The sequence below is a fragment of the Octopus bimaculoides genome, chromosome 14, assembly GCF_046866305.1.
Source record: "Octopus bimaculoides isolate indiv1 chromosome 14, ASM4686630v1, whole genome shotgun sequence".
NCBI classification, from domain to species: Eukaryota; Metazoa; Mollusca; class Cephalopoda; order Octopoda; family Octopodidae; genus Octopus; species Octopus bimaculoides.
The window spans coordinates 24,792,675-24,805,849 of NC_142941.1; the positions used below are offsets into that span (position 1 = coordinate 24,792,675).

The 13,175-nt window shown below is 36.0% G+C and overlaps 1 protein-coding gene across 3 annotated transcripts in view; it reads left to right on the top strand.

Moving 5' to 3' along the window:
• The window catches only part of LOC106869122 (uncharacterized), a 54,460-nt gene that overhangs the window by 17,527 nt on the left and 23,758 nt on the right, over positions 1 to 13,175 (top strand). For all 3 annotated transcript variants that reach the window (XM_014914671.3, XM_014914672.3, XM_014914670.3), the window contains exon 3: positions 7,139 to 7,369. In XM_014914671.3, coding sequence (XP_014770157.1) covers positions 7,139 to 7,369 — 231 coding nt within the window. The remainder of the gene's footprint in view (positions 1 to 7,138; positions 7,370 to 13,175) is intronic.

The window sequence follows — 13,175 nt, forward strand, 5'->3', positions numbered from 1 at the left end:
GACATTTCGCATTACTCTGACGAGGTCTGCCATCAATATGTTGAATTTGGCATTGTCCGCAATAGCCGAGTTCCGGTGGATCAGGTATTTGGAGGCCATAGGTTTTGTATAGTGTGAATGGAGGATTCTGGTTTTATTGTTCTTAGTTTCTAGCCAGAGTTCAGTATCTAATACGGGTAATCTATGGTTAGGGTGTTTAGTAGGGTAGTCTATCGTAACTTTAATACTCTGGTGGATGGAGTTAGCAATTTGCTGGATGCTCTCCATAGTCTTAGTTTCTATTTCTATTTCAGGGGTACTCTCTTGTGGGGGTGTCTTTACCACTAAGTTGATATATATATATATATATATATATATATATATATATATATATATATATATGTATATATATATATATATATATATATATATAATATATATATATATATATTATTGTTCAGTAGTTTTATTTTTATAACGTGCTTTCACTTCACTACCGAGCGCAGCTCTGTGCGCCTTGGGCATGTGCTGTGGTTTGCTGTGGTGCTCTTATGTTTACTGTATTGAAAGTGTTTTGCGTAGAATGTGTGCAGTACCCAGTAGTGCAATTTTCTGTATGTTATATATATTTGTAAGTCCTGGTGTTTTTGTTATGTATTTGTCTGAATATTTTTTTATTATACCTAAGGCACCTACTATGATAGGAATTGTTTCTGTTTTTAGATTCCACATTCGAGTTATCTCTATTTCCAGGTCTTTGTATTTTGAAAGTTTTTCCATTTCTTTTAGAGAAACGTTGTCATCTGCTGGTATTGATACATCAATTAGAAAGCATTTTTTTTCTTCATGATCTTTGACAACTATATCTGGTCTATTTGCCTTAATTTCTCTATCTGTGTGTATTGGCATATCCCAGAGTATGGTTGCTTTCTCGTTTTCTGTGACCTTTTCTGGCGTGTGTTTATACCATCTTTTTTCTGTTGTTATTCCATAGTGTTGGCATAGCTTCCAGTGTGTATAGGTCCGAGCTCTGTCGTGTCTGTGAATATATTCCTTCTTAGCCAGGACTGGGCAGCCAGAGATAATATGATTTATTGTTTCTTGTCCATCTCCACATATTCTACAGTTACTTGTTATATTTCTTTTCATTGTGTGTTTTTGGTAATTTCTGGTGGGGAGGCTTTGGTCTTGTGCAGCAATTAAAAATCCTTCAGTCTCTGCTTTGAGTTCTGAGCTTCTCAGCCATTGCTGGGATTTTTCTCTGTCTATTTCTTTCGAATTTAGTGTAGCCCAGTATTTACCATGTAGGGGCTTTTCTTGCCATCGTTTTATCATGGTTCGTTGCTGTTTTATTATTATTATTATTTTATGTTTGACTTTTGTTTGCATTTATACAAGTTGGATCCAAGTCTCACCCAGAGACCTCAAGAGACAACAAGTTAGAAGTTCATGTAGGTGTTATGCCTAGGGTACCATATATTTGGATTTGTACAGTTTTGTTCAAGTGAATGTTTAAGAAACCAAAAGAAAATTATGTGTTTGCTTTAAAATTTGAGATCACATACACAGTATTTTACGTAGGATATGGGCAGTTCCCATGAGCACTATCTTTTGAACTTCAGCCATTTTGGGGTTTCCTGGTATCTGAGCTAGGTAGTAATCAGCCCGTTTCGCTGTCATTCCCAGGGCACCTATGACAATAGGTATTGTTTTCGTCTTCAGATTCCACATTTTGCTAATTTCTATTTCAAGATCTTTATATTTGCTCAGTTTTTGGTAGGTCTTGACAGATACGTTTATATCAATTGGGACAGTCATATCAATGAGGAGGCATGATTTTTGTCTGAAGTCTTTCAGTATGATGTCTGGCCTATTTGCGTCTATCTTATTATTATTATTATTATTATTATTATTATTATTATTATTATTATTATTATTATTATTATTGTTGTTGTTGTTGTTGTTGTTGTTGTTGTTGTTCAGTAGTTTTATTTTTATAACGTGCTTTCACTTCACTACCGAGCGCAGCTCTGTGTGCCTTGAGTATGTGCTGTGGTTTGCTGTGATGCTCTTATGGTTACTGTATTGAAAGTGTTTTGCGAAGGATGTGTGCAGTGCCCAGTAGTGCAATTTTCTGTATGTTATATATATTTGTAAGTCCTGGTGTTTTTGTTATGTATTTGTCTGAATATTTTTTTATTATACCTAAGGCACCTACTATGATAGGAATTGTTTCTGTTTTTAGATTCCACATTCGAGTTATCTCTATTTCCAGGTCTTTGTATTTTGAAAGTTTTTCCATTTCTTTTAGGGAAACGTTGTCATCTGCTGGTATTGATACATCAATTAGAAAGCATTTTTTTTTCTTCATGATCTTTGACAACTATATCTGGTCTATTGGCCTTAATTTCTCTATCTGTGTGTATTAGCATATCCCAGAGTATGGTTGCTTTCTCGTTTTCTGTGACCTTTTCTGGCGTGTGTTTATACCATCTTTTTTCTGTTGTTATTCCATAGTGTTGGCATAGCTTCCAGTGTATATAGGTCCCAGCTCTGTCGTGTCTGTGAATATATTCCTTCTTAGCCAGGACTGGGCAGCCAGAGATAATATGATTTATTGTTTCTTGTCCATCTCCACATATTCTACAGTTACTTGTTATGTTTCTTTTCATTATATGTTTTTGGTAATTTCTGGTGGGGAGGCTTTGGTCTTGTGCAGCAATTAAAAATCCTTCAGTCTCTGCTTTGAGTCCTGAGCTTCTCAACCATTGCTGGGATTTTTTCTCTGTCTATTTCTTTTGCAATTTAGTTCTTCTTGCCATCGTTTTATCATGGTCCGTTGCTGTTCTAGTTTTAGTTTGGATTTCATTTGTTTTATAGCTTTTGTTGTTTCTTCTTCTTCTTCTTCTTCGTGTTTGTTAGGTAGTATGATTTCTTATTTGTATTTGTCAGCTTCCTTAAATACTGAAAACAGTTTTTTTGTTTTGCTCGTGTTTTGTGGCTATTTGTATTAGTTTTCCTTGCTTCTGGAGTAGGTATTTTTGCAGTCCTATGGTGGTTATTTTATAATAGTTTTCCAGCTGTATAAGACCCCTGCCACCTACTGTGCGTTGTATATATAGCCTTTCTATGTCAGATTTTGGGTGGTGCATCCTATATCCTGTCATTATTTTTCTTGTTTTCCTGTCTATTTTAGATAGTCCGTTTAGTATCCAGTCAAGGACATTGTAGCTGTAACTTATAACTGGGACAGCTAAAGTGTTAATACCTATTATCTTGCTTTTAGCATTGAGCTCTGTTTTTAGTATTGATCTAACTCGTCTATAGTACTCTTTCTTTATTTTTTCTTTCATTTGTGTGTGTTGTATCCTATCTAGTTCATTGACTCCTAAATATTTGTATGGCTGGCTTTCGTCTAGTGCTCTTATTTCATTGGCTTTATCTAGTGTGATGTTGCTACTTTTAACTAATTTTCCTCTTTTCAGGGTTGCTTTGGCACATTTTTCTAATCCGAATTTCATATCTGTTTCCTTGGTAAAGCCATGTACTGTCTGTAGTAGTGTTTCCAGCTCTTTTTCATTTCTGGCGTATAATTTTAGGCCATCCATATATAAAAGGTGGCTGACTGTTTTTCCGTAACATTTGTATCTGCATCCACTTCTATTTAGCAATTCAGTTAAAGGTGTGAGTGCCAGGCAGAACAGGAGTGGAGAGAGCGTATCTCCCTGGAATATTCCTCTTCTATTATTATTATTATTATTGTTATTATTATTATCATCATCATCATCAGCAGCAGCAGCAGCAGCAAATCTAAACAATTGATAATAATAACAACTATAACATTAGTGGCAGCAAGCCTATATTATCATTAAACACCTATACAATAAACTCATAATTATCAGAGGGTACCCAAAGCACCAGCTTGCTAGAAAATGGAGTGTTGTATAGATGATTTTATTGTATAGATGTTTAATGCTAATATAGCTTGCTACCACTAATGTTATTGTTGTTATTATTATCAATTATTTAGATTTGTTGTTGTTGATGATGATGATGATGATGATGATGATGATGATGATGATGATGATGATGATGATGGTGATGATGATAATAATAACATCTTTATGAGTATTCACTTGAATATTTACTCATTCATATATATATATATATATATATATATATATATCGTTTTTGAATTTGGTTTGCAAGATTTTTGATGTGATTTCGTGTGTTGAAGCATATTCTGTTGTGTCTGGGGAGAGTCATTTTCTTATCGTGCCTTAAAATTTAACACACACACCGTTAAAATTTCCACTTATTTTTATTTTCCTAAAATTTTCGTTGCGTCTTGCAACCTTTTCAATAGTCTTGACTCTGTCCGTTATTTACATTGCGTTCTGTTTTTGCTTCTTTTTTTGTTTTTCCGCATGCGTGTGTCTCAGTGTGTGTGTATGTATGTATGCATGTATGTGTGCATGTGTGTGTATGTATGTCTGTGTGTGTGCATATGTATATATGCATGTATGTGTGTGTATGTATATATGTATGTATGTGTGTGTTTGCATGTATGTATGTATGTATTCTGCATTTGTGTGTGTTCTTTTAATGTATGTGTGTGCATGTGTGTATATGTATGTATGTACCTCTGTCTCCTTGTGTGTGCATGTCTGAGTGTGTGTGTGCTTTGCTGCTATGTACCATGTTTGCATGTATGGGTGCACATCTTCATATGTGTGGACAAATGTGTGTGTATATGTGGCCATGTGTTTCAGTCTCTATTTGCGTATGTGGTTGTCTGTTCATATACCCTATGTACCTACCCATACATACATGTGCATGCACACACACACACACACACACACACACACACATACATACATCTATCTGCATAAAAGCCCATCCACTGTTCTACTTTACCTGTGTAAAATGTGGGTATGGGGATATGATATCTATGTATATTTCCTATTTAGTATTCGGGAAGTTTCATTTATAAGGATGTACTCCCGTATTTGTCTTAGAGTTGGGTCTTTTTGGGTGCTTGGATAAGATGCGGATGTCAAGTTGACCCAAGTTGCCTCCATGTTGGTCTTTGGCATGTTGGTACAGTATGGAGGACTGTTTTTTGTCGTCATATTGTCTCATATGTTCGTTTAGCCGTTCCGCAATGCTCCTAGATGTTTCACCTATATATGTCATATTCAGGTCTTTACAAGCACCTTCCATGCATTTTATGCTGTAAACTACATTTCTATTTCTGCAGTTAATGCCAGGGCTAATCTTACATACCATGCAGTTATCATTGGTACATATGGTATTCTCAACTACATAGTTGTGACCTGATGGAGTTCCCTGGCTTTTCAACAATCTTAATGTTGAGTTTGGACTCCTTCAGAGCTTTTCTAAACCTACGCGCTAGTTCTCCATGGGCTGTGGCCTCTACAAACATCACTCCTTGATATCTGTCGGTTTTATACCACGTGTTCGCCTTGTTGGCTTTGTCACAAATTCTTTGCATCCTATTCCATTCTTTGTTTCTATATCTAGGGCAGGTACCACTGGTATCATTACTTATAATCTTATCTAACCTCTTTCTAGCTCCCCTGTATACTCGAACCCTATCTTTCTGATCATATCCAGAGAGCTGCATGCGGTGCATGAAGTTCTGTATATATTTTTTCGTTTCATAGAGTTCGCATAGTGGGGAGATGTTCATTATCCTAACTAAGTCTGCTATCAGTATGTTAATGCTGTGTGACAAAGCTGAGTTCTTGTGAACAACATATTTTGAAGCTATGGGTTTCATATAATGAGTGGAGGAGCTGCACTCTATTGTTCACAGTCTCTAACCAAAGTTCAGTATCAAGTACCGGGAGTCTATTGTTGGGGTGTTTAGTTGGGTAATCTATAGTTACCTTGATACTTTGGTGGATGGAGTTAGCTATTTGCTGGATGTTCTCCATTACGTTCCTTTTTGTTTCTACATGACCGTCACTAGAGTTGGTCCTAACTATGATATTAATGTCATCTACATATCTGCTGTAGACTATTGAAAAGGTTGCAAGACGCAACGAAAATTTTAGGAAAATAAAAATAATAAGTGGAAATTTTAACGGTGAGTGTGTTAAATTTTAAGGCACGATAAGAAAATGGCTCTCCCCAGACACAACAGTATATATACCTACTTTTTTAATTATGTGGTTTTTAAGACTTAATTTTTATCTCCCTTTGGGATGTTTCTTCCAAATTCTTTTGGCTTTGCTCTTTGAGTGCGGGATATCATGTCTCGTAATATGTTTTATAGTTTATTCCATACATTTTTATATATATTTACGCATACACCATACTCAAGATCACACGTGCATACATATATACACATTTATATATACACGCACATACACACATGTACACACACACACTCACGCATATATATATACAGATATACATGTGCATATACGGGCGAAGTTATGCATGCTTAAATGCAGTTTTTTTTTTTTGCTGATTCACCTTAAAGAATTGATGTCAAAGTAAAGTTAATTTCTGTACGCTTGATAGAAGTGTATGGTGAAATAATATCCATCAATCTTAACGAAGGACAATAATTGAACAGTGGACATTTTCGACACTTTATTGTACTGTATGTAATACTATGACAACAAAAAAAGTAAAGATAACAGAAAATTGTATTCCAGAAAAAATTCCACAACTATTCTAAGTACTGAACATGATGTCGATATCCATGCGTTCAAGCCACTTAGTCTAGAGGGACATGAAAAGCACTGCTCCCAAACTCATGAGCCGACAGGTTGACTTACTAAGACTAACAGCCAAAATATCCCTTAAATAACACCTTTCCTTCTGAGGAACCTCTAAAATTTTGGTGATTTATGGCTGGAATAACTTTAGTTATAGATTTGCTCGATTGAGGCTAACCTGTGAGTAACACTCACAGCAACAACATTCTGTTCAGATTAAATTATAAAAGAATGGACCAGCCTCTTTGCGTATTAAATTACATCGATTTAATTAAATGAAATTACTTTATCTATTTCCATTTTGATTTGTTATTAGCTTATAAACTATTGTTTTGAAAAACGCAAAGAAATAAAAATTATATTTTATGAAAACATTTTTTTAAATAAACGTTTCTTTTATAACCTAGACAACAAAGAAATAATGATTTCTATTTTGGGCGCTTCATTTACCGAAAAATACTCGACGCAGAGATTCTACTCTACTCTACAGGGATGCAAAATATTTTGTTTGAAACAAGCAGTGTGTACATCATTTACCTTCCGCCAAACAGATGGATTGTGTCTCTTGAGTAATCTGACGTTTTCTCAATTAAATCTTGAAGCAAAAAACTCAAGATGGAGCAGTTATCAATTTAAAGGTATATTTTATATATCTTTATATCTATAACTATTTATTTACATCTATCTATTTCTCTCTCCCTCTCTCTCTCTCTCTCTCTCTCTCTCTCTCTCTCTCTCTCTCTCTCTTTCTCTCACTTCTCTCTCTTTCTGTATACAAACACACACACACATACACACACATGTGTGTGTATATATATATATATATATATGTGTGTGTGTGTGTGTGTGTGTGTGTGTGTGTGTGTGTGTCTGTGTGTGTGTGTGTGTGTGTGTGTGTGTGTGTGTGTGTGTGTATATAATACATACAGCTTAGCTGCACCCTCGTTACACGAGGAAAGCCATTGCCAAAAAGACTTACTGAAATGATTCATTATTGATGCCATGTGATGCCCTTATTTGACTTTTAAGCCCAGTCAAAGTTTTACACAATTTATTACATACTGCACGGTTGTGCTGGCTTGCAGGAGAAACAGGTGCCATAGTATGCACTCTCTTAAGATGTCTTTTCAGACTTCCAACTGATAGTCACACCCTTCCACATTTTACACATGTTCTGTTTTGAATTGTAATAGCCACATCACTATCTATCACGGGTCGATTCCTGTGAGATTTTTGATGGCTGACCAGGCCTGCACGACTCAAACACCTTCTCCCACACACCGCACACACAAAAGCAACACTCTCTCATTCTCCACAGGCTCCCCTCCTTCTAAGTCCCCTCCTAATTCCCTCATACTTCACACTCTCAAACCCCATACAGTCACTATGCACTGTCTTCCTCCATCCATCCCGGTCTTGTGCCTCCCTGTCCCAATCACCAACTGCAATTCCTGTCTGTATAAGAGCATTTTTAAGACAATCCTTAAACCTTAGTTTAGGCTTATGCGCTGGTCTCCTGCCGTTTTCCAGCTCAATACAATAGCTGCTATGGGAGTCTCTCATTACTCATCCTTTCTAGATGTTCCCCCACCTCGAACGTCTTTGCAGAATCATTGACGCTATACTTCTACTGCCACTCCTCTCCATCACCTCCACATTACTAGTGGTCATTTTCCAGTTTATCCCCCAAATTTTTCTTAGCTAGTACTGATTACCTTACATGCCTACGGTAAACAACCCATTCCTCACTTCCATATAGCAAAGATGGCAGGGCGCACGTGTTATATACTTTAACTTTAATTTGTGAAGATATATTATGTCGTATCTACTGACGCCTATGGAGCCTACTAAAAGCCTACCAAAATCACTACATCATTATGACCAACAGTCCTCAAGGTACTTCCTAAATAAATAAATCTAGACATAGTCTCCAACCTTTGACCATTCACAGTTATAAAAGGTTCCATATACATCTTGGAGGGAGAAGGATAGTACATTATAATAGTTTTTTTCAAGTTGATCGTTAAACTCAATGCTGCACATGCTGCAGAAATCGCATTCAGTATGTGCTGCATATCTTTCTGGGAATGTGCCAACAGGTCACAATCATCTGCATACAAGAACTCAATGAGGTGAGAATGCAGAATTTTCGTTTTGGCATAGATTCTTTTGGGATTGAACAGTTTTCTCGTTGTCCTATATTTTATATAGACCCCTTCAGAGCAATCTTCAAAAGTTATTTGAAAGACTGTTGCAAAATACATAGCAAACAACGTAGGAGTTGGAATATCACCTTGTTTTACACTATTTTAGATAGAGGTTGGATCTGATAAAGCACCTCCAGCATTAATTCTCACTTCTATCTAAGCATTCTCACAAATTTTTCAGGATCTCCCAAAGTGTAATTATATTGACAGAATCAAACGCTTTCGTTAGATCAATGAAAACCTGATATAAGTCCATATCCTGTTCGATGCACTTCTCTTGCAACTGTCTAGCTGAAAATATCATATCCATAGTACTCCTACTATCCCTAATACCACATTGCGATTCTGGTATAACCTCATCAGCAATGTGCAGAAGCAATCTGTCCAGCATTACCCTACAAAGGACCTTTCCAGCAACAGCTAACAGACAGACGCCGCGATAATTATTACAGACATCCTTTTCCACCTTTCGATTTATATAGTATCTCCATAGTCGCATCATACCAATCCGGGGGGACCTCTTCACTATGTCAAACTCTTTGAATCACATCTGTCAACACTGTACAAAGATGATCACCATCACATTTATATATCTCTGCGCCTAGTCCATCCATCCATTCATACCAGGGGCTTTTCTATTGTTCAATTTCCTGATTGCCGCTTTTATTTCAGCCAAGTTTGGAATCTCTGCTGAAAGATGTTTTGTTGGTCTCTCAGGTATATTATCAAGAAAAGTAGAGGTCAACTTCAGTGGGTCTATTGAGTAACTCATCAAAATGCTCTTTCCATCTCCCAACAATATCTTTAGGATTCGTTAATAATTCTGTGCCATCTTTGCTCTGAAGTGGCGCAACCGTTGATGAAGTTGGTCCATAAACTTTTTTCAAGTGAGAGCAAAACATTTGGAATTGTTAGCATTAAAAGCTTCTTGGATTCATCGCATCTATCACTCAACAATTTTCCTGCATTATCCTCAGCTTCCTCAGCACTGTTGCCTTTACTGCCTTGAAATGTGTAGCCACTGTCTTGTTCGCTGACATGTCAACATTTTGCAAGATGTTAAATACCCTTCGCTTCACCTCTAAGATAAGACTAATTTCTTCATCATTATCGTCAAACCAATCTTGATGTTTTTTTACAGCAAAGCCAAGAATGTTACTACAAACTTCATATACTTTTTCTTTGAATGACTTCCAACTTCTGTCACAGGACAAACTATTTATCTCACTTACAAACTCATTGAGTACAGAAGGTATCTTAAGTTTACTGACATCAATCCGTTTAGGTAACTTATCATTATTTGCTCTAACCTTACAAAATTCATCTTAGCACGCAAAAGCCTATGGTCGGTTCAGCACTCTGCACCACGCATCACTCGTATAATAAGAAAGTCCTTAGTATCTCGTTTCCTAGTTAGGATGTAATCTATAAGATACTATTTCATAGAACCAGGGTGCATCCATATCATTTTATACTTATTTTTTAGTTGACACATTGTGTTCATGACACATAAATCCCTCTCTACGCAAATTTGTAATTGTAGTAAACCATAACTGTTGGAACTCACAACCCCATGCCTTCCTAAGACACCCCAGGTTTCCCAATCTGCACCAATGCGAGCATTAAAGTCACCTAAAATGACAACTTTGTCACCAGCGGAGATACTGTAAGTGATAGATAGAAGGCAAGTTTATCGTCTTCTGATGAATTCATAGTTGGAGCATATATACTTATAAGTGTTGCATAGCAACCTTTTCTTAACGGAAATCTTAAAGACATCAAACGATCAGAATGACCACATAGTAGTTCTTCAAATTTTGAAGCCAAGGTGGGTTTGATTGCAAATCCTACTCCTATTTCTCTCTTATAGGTCTCATCTCTACCGCTCCAATATAATTTCTCTACAAAATTCCCTTTTCCATGAATTCTTGTTTCGGCTAATGCTACAACATCCATATCATATCACTATAAATCTTTTTCAACAAGTGCGGATCTTCTCTCCGGACGAGATTTCAGACAATCGTTGTCTAATAAAGTTCGAACATTACAACATCCAATATTCATAGGCTTGCATCTTAACCTGAACTTACTGTTTCAGGATAACGATCGGATCTGTGGTGCCCTGGAACACCTGCCGGGCCAGACCACAGAACAGAATGTTCCAGAGCCCTTTTTGTCATTTGCTTCAGTATCAATATCAACTTTCATTGTGTGGTTGTGCCTTTTTAGGCTTCATTTTCTTTTTCCTCCCCAGCAATACCTGTGCTTGACGCTTTTTAAAGTGAGATAAAGATTTGCGCAGAAACTATTCCCACTCTCAAAACTACAAAGCATGATCCAAAAAGAAGAGCAAGTTGACATCATTGGGTGCAATTTGCAGTCACAGGTTTCATATCAGTGTCTTTTTCCCACTTTTTGCCCAATCAAAGGCTAACTACAAGACAGCGGTGAAGTATTTAAACTCAGAGTTACCTTCCCCTAGATAGACTGCCTTCACCAAGGCTTGGGTAAACAAAGGAGCTCTATCCACCCCTTATCTATTTATCATACAAAAAAGGGGGTAAAATAAAGCAAAATTAAAAATTAAGATACAATTGAGCTAAACTAAGAATAAAATTTGAGATATGATAAATACAATTGAAAACACAATATACACAATATACACACATACAGATTGAAATACAATATATACAATACGCACTCACACGCAAACACACACACACACACACACACACACACACACACACACACACACACACGAACTCTCCACACACATCCACAAACACATGTTGAATGGCCGTTGATTACACTGTAGTTCTTCCACCCTTTGACGGGTGTTATTTTTGTCCCGCAGGGTGTCCAACAATCACCCACCTCACCAAGCATACTTGGTGGTATTGCCAGTTTAGTCGCCGACGACCCATCCATGTAACAGATTGTACTGGATTACATGGTACCAGTAGTGCTCAAGAGCCACCTGACATATATACATACATATACATACATATATGTACGTACATATATATGTGTATTTATATGTATGTATGTATGTATGTATGTATGTATGTGAGTGCGTATGTATATATATATATATATGTATATATATATATACATATATATATATTATAATATATATATATATATATATATATATATATATATATATATATATATATATATATATATATATATATAATCATATATATATAGGGATTAGCAGTATCCTGCTTCTCCAACATACTGAGATTCCCTGCCCTATATATCTATATATATATATATATATATATATATATATATATATATATATATATATATATATATATATATATGTATGTATGTATGTATGTAGGTAGGTATGTATTATGCATGCAGGTATGTATGTATTCAGTTTTAAACGATATTTGTCTTTTGTTAAAACTATTTTCCTATTTAATCATTTGTAATCTTCAGACTTGACACTTTGTAATAGAGTCTCGTAAATTCTATATGCTAAAAATTTGCCATTTCAATAATTCTTGTCAAATAACGGACTATTCGTTTTATATAAATTTTAAGATTATAACATTATTGAATTACAATGAAGTTCGCTCTATTTACGGGAGTCAGCTGAAAAGTTCATAGGATTACCAAGATATTCTCATGGAATGTGACCAAATGAGGTTTATTTTTGCACATTGTCCCTCTTGCAGTTCACACACTTCTTCTACTGGTGCTGCCGTTCTTGGATTCTAATGGTGAAGAAGCTTTCATCCTGTTGGTCAAAAAAGTCATCATCAGCAGATATGACGTCACCATCACTGCTATACTGGATCCCAGCCAACTATTTTTTCCTGTTGGGTACAGATGACAGTCAGATGGGAATAAATCAGTAGAATAGGGAGGCCGATCAATTAGTTCAACGCCACAGACATGGGCAGCAACCACTGAAAGCAAGGACTTGTGTGCTTCAGCATTATCCTGGTGAAACAAGACCCCTTTCGTCAATTTTCCAGGTCGTTTGGTCTTGATAGCTTTTTGTAACTGCCTCTACAAGTTGGCATTGTACTCTCCATTCATGGTGTGACTCTTATGAAGATATTCAATAAACACAATGCTTTTTGCATCCTAAAAAACTGAGGCTTCGAAAATATTTTCAGGATATATAAAAATACATAAATTTATGTATGAATATTTCAATAAAATCATGTAACATCTGCAAGAAGTACAGGCAGAAACCTAACTCGTGTACTTTTACACC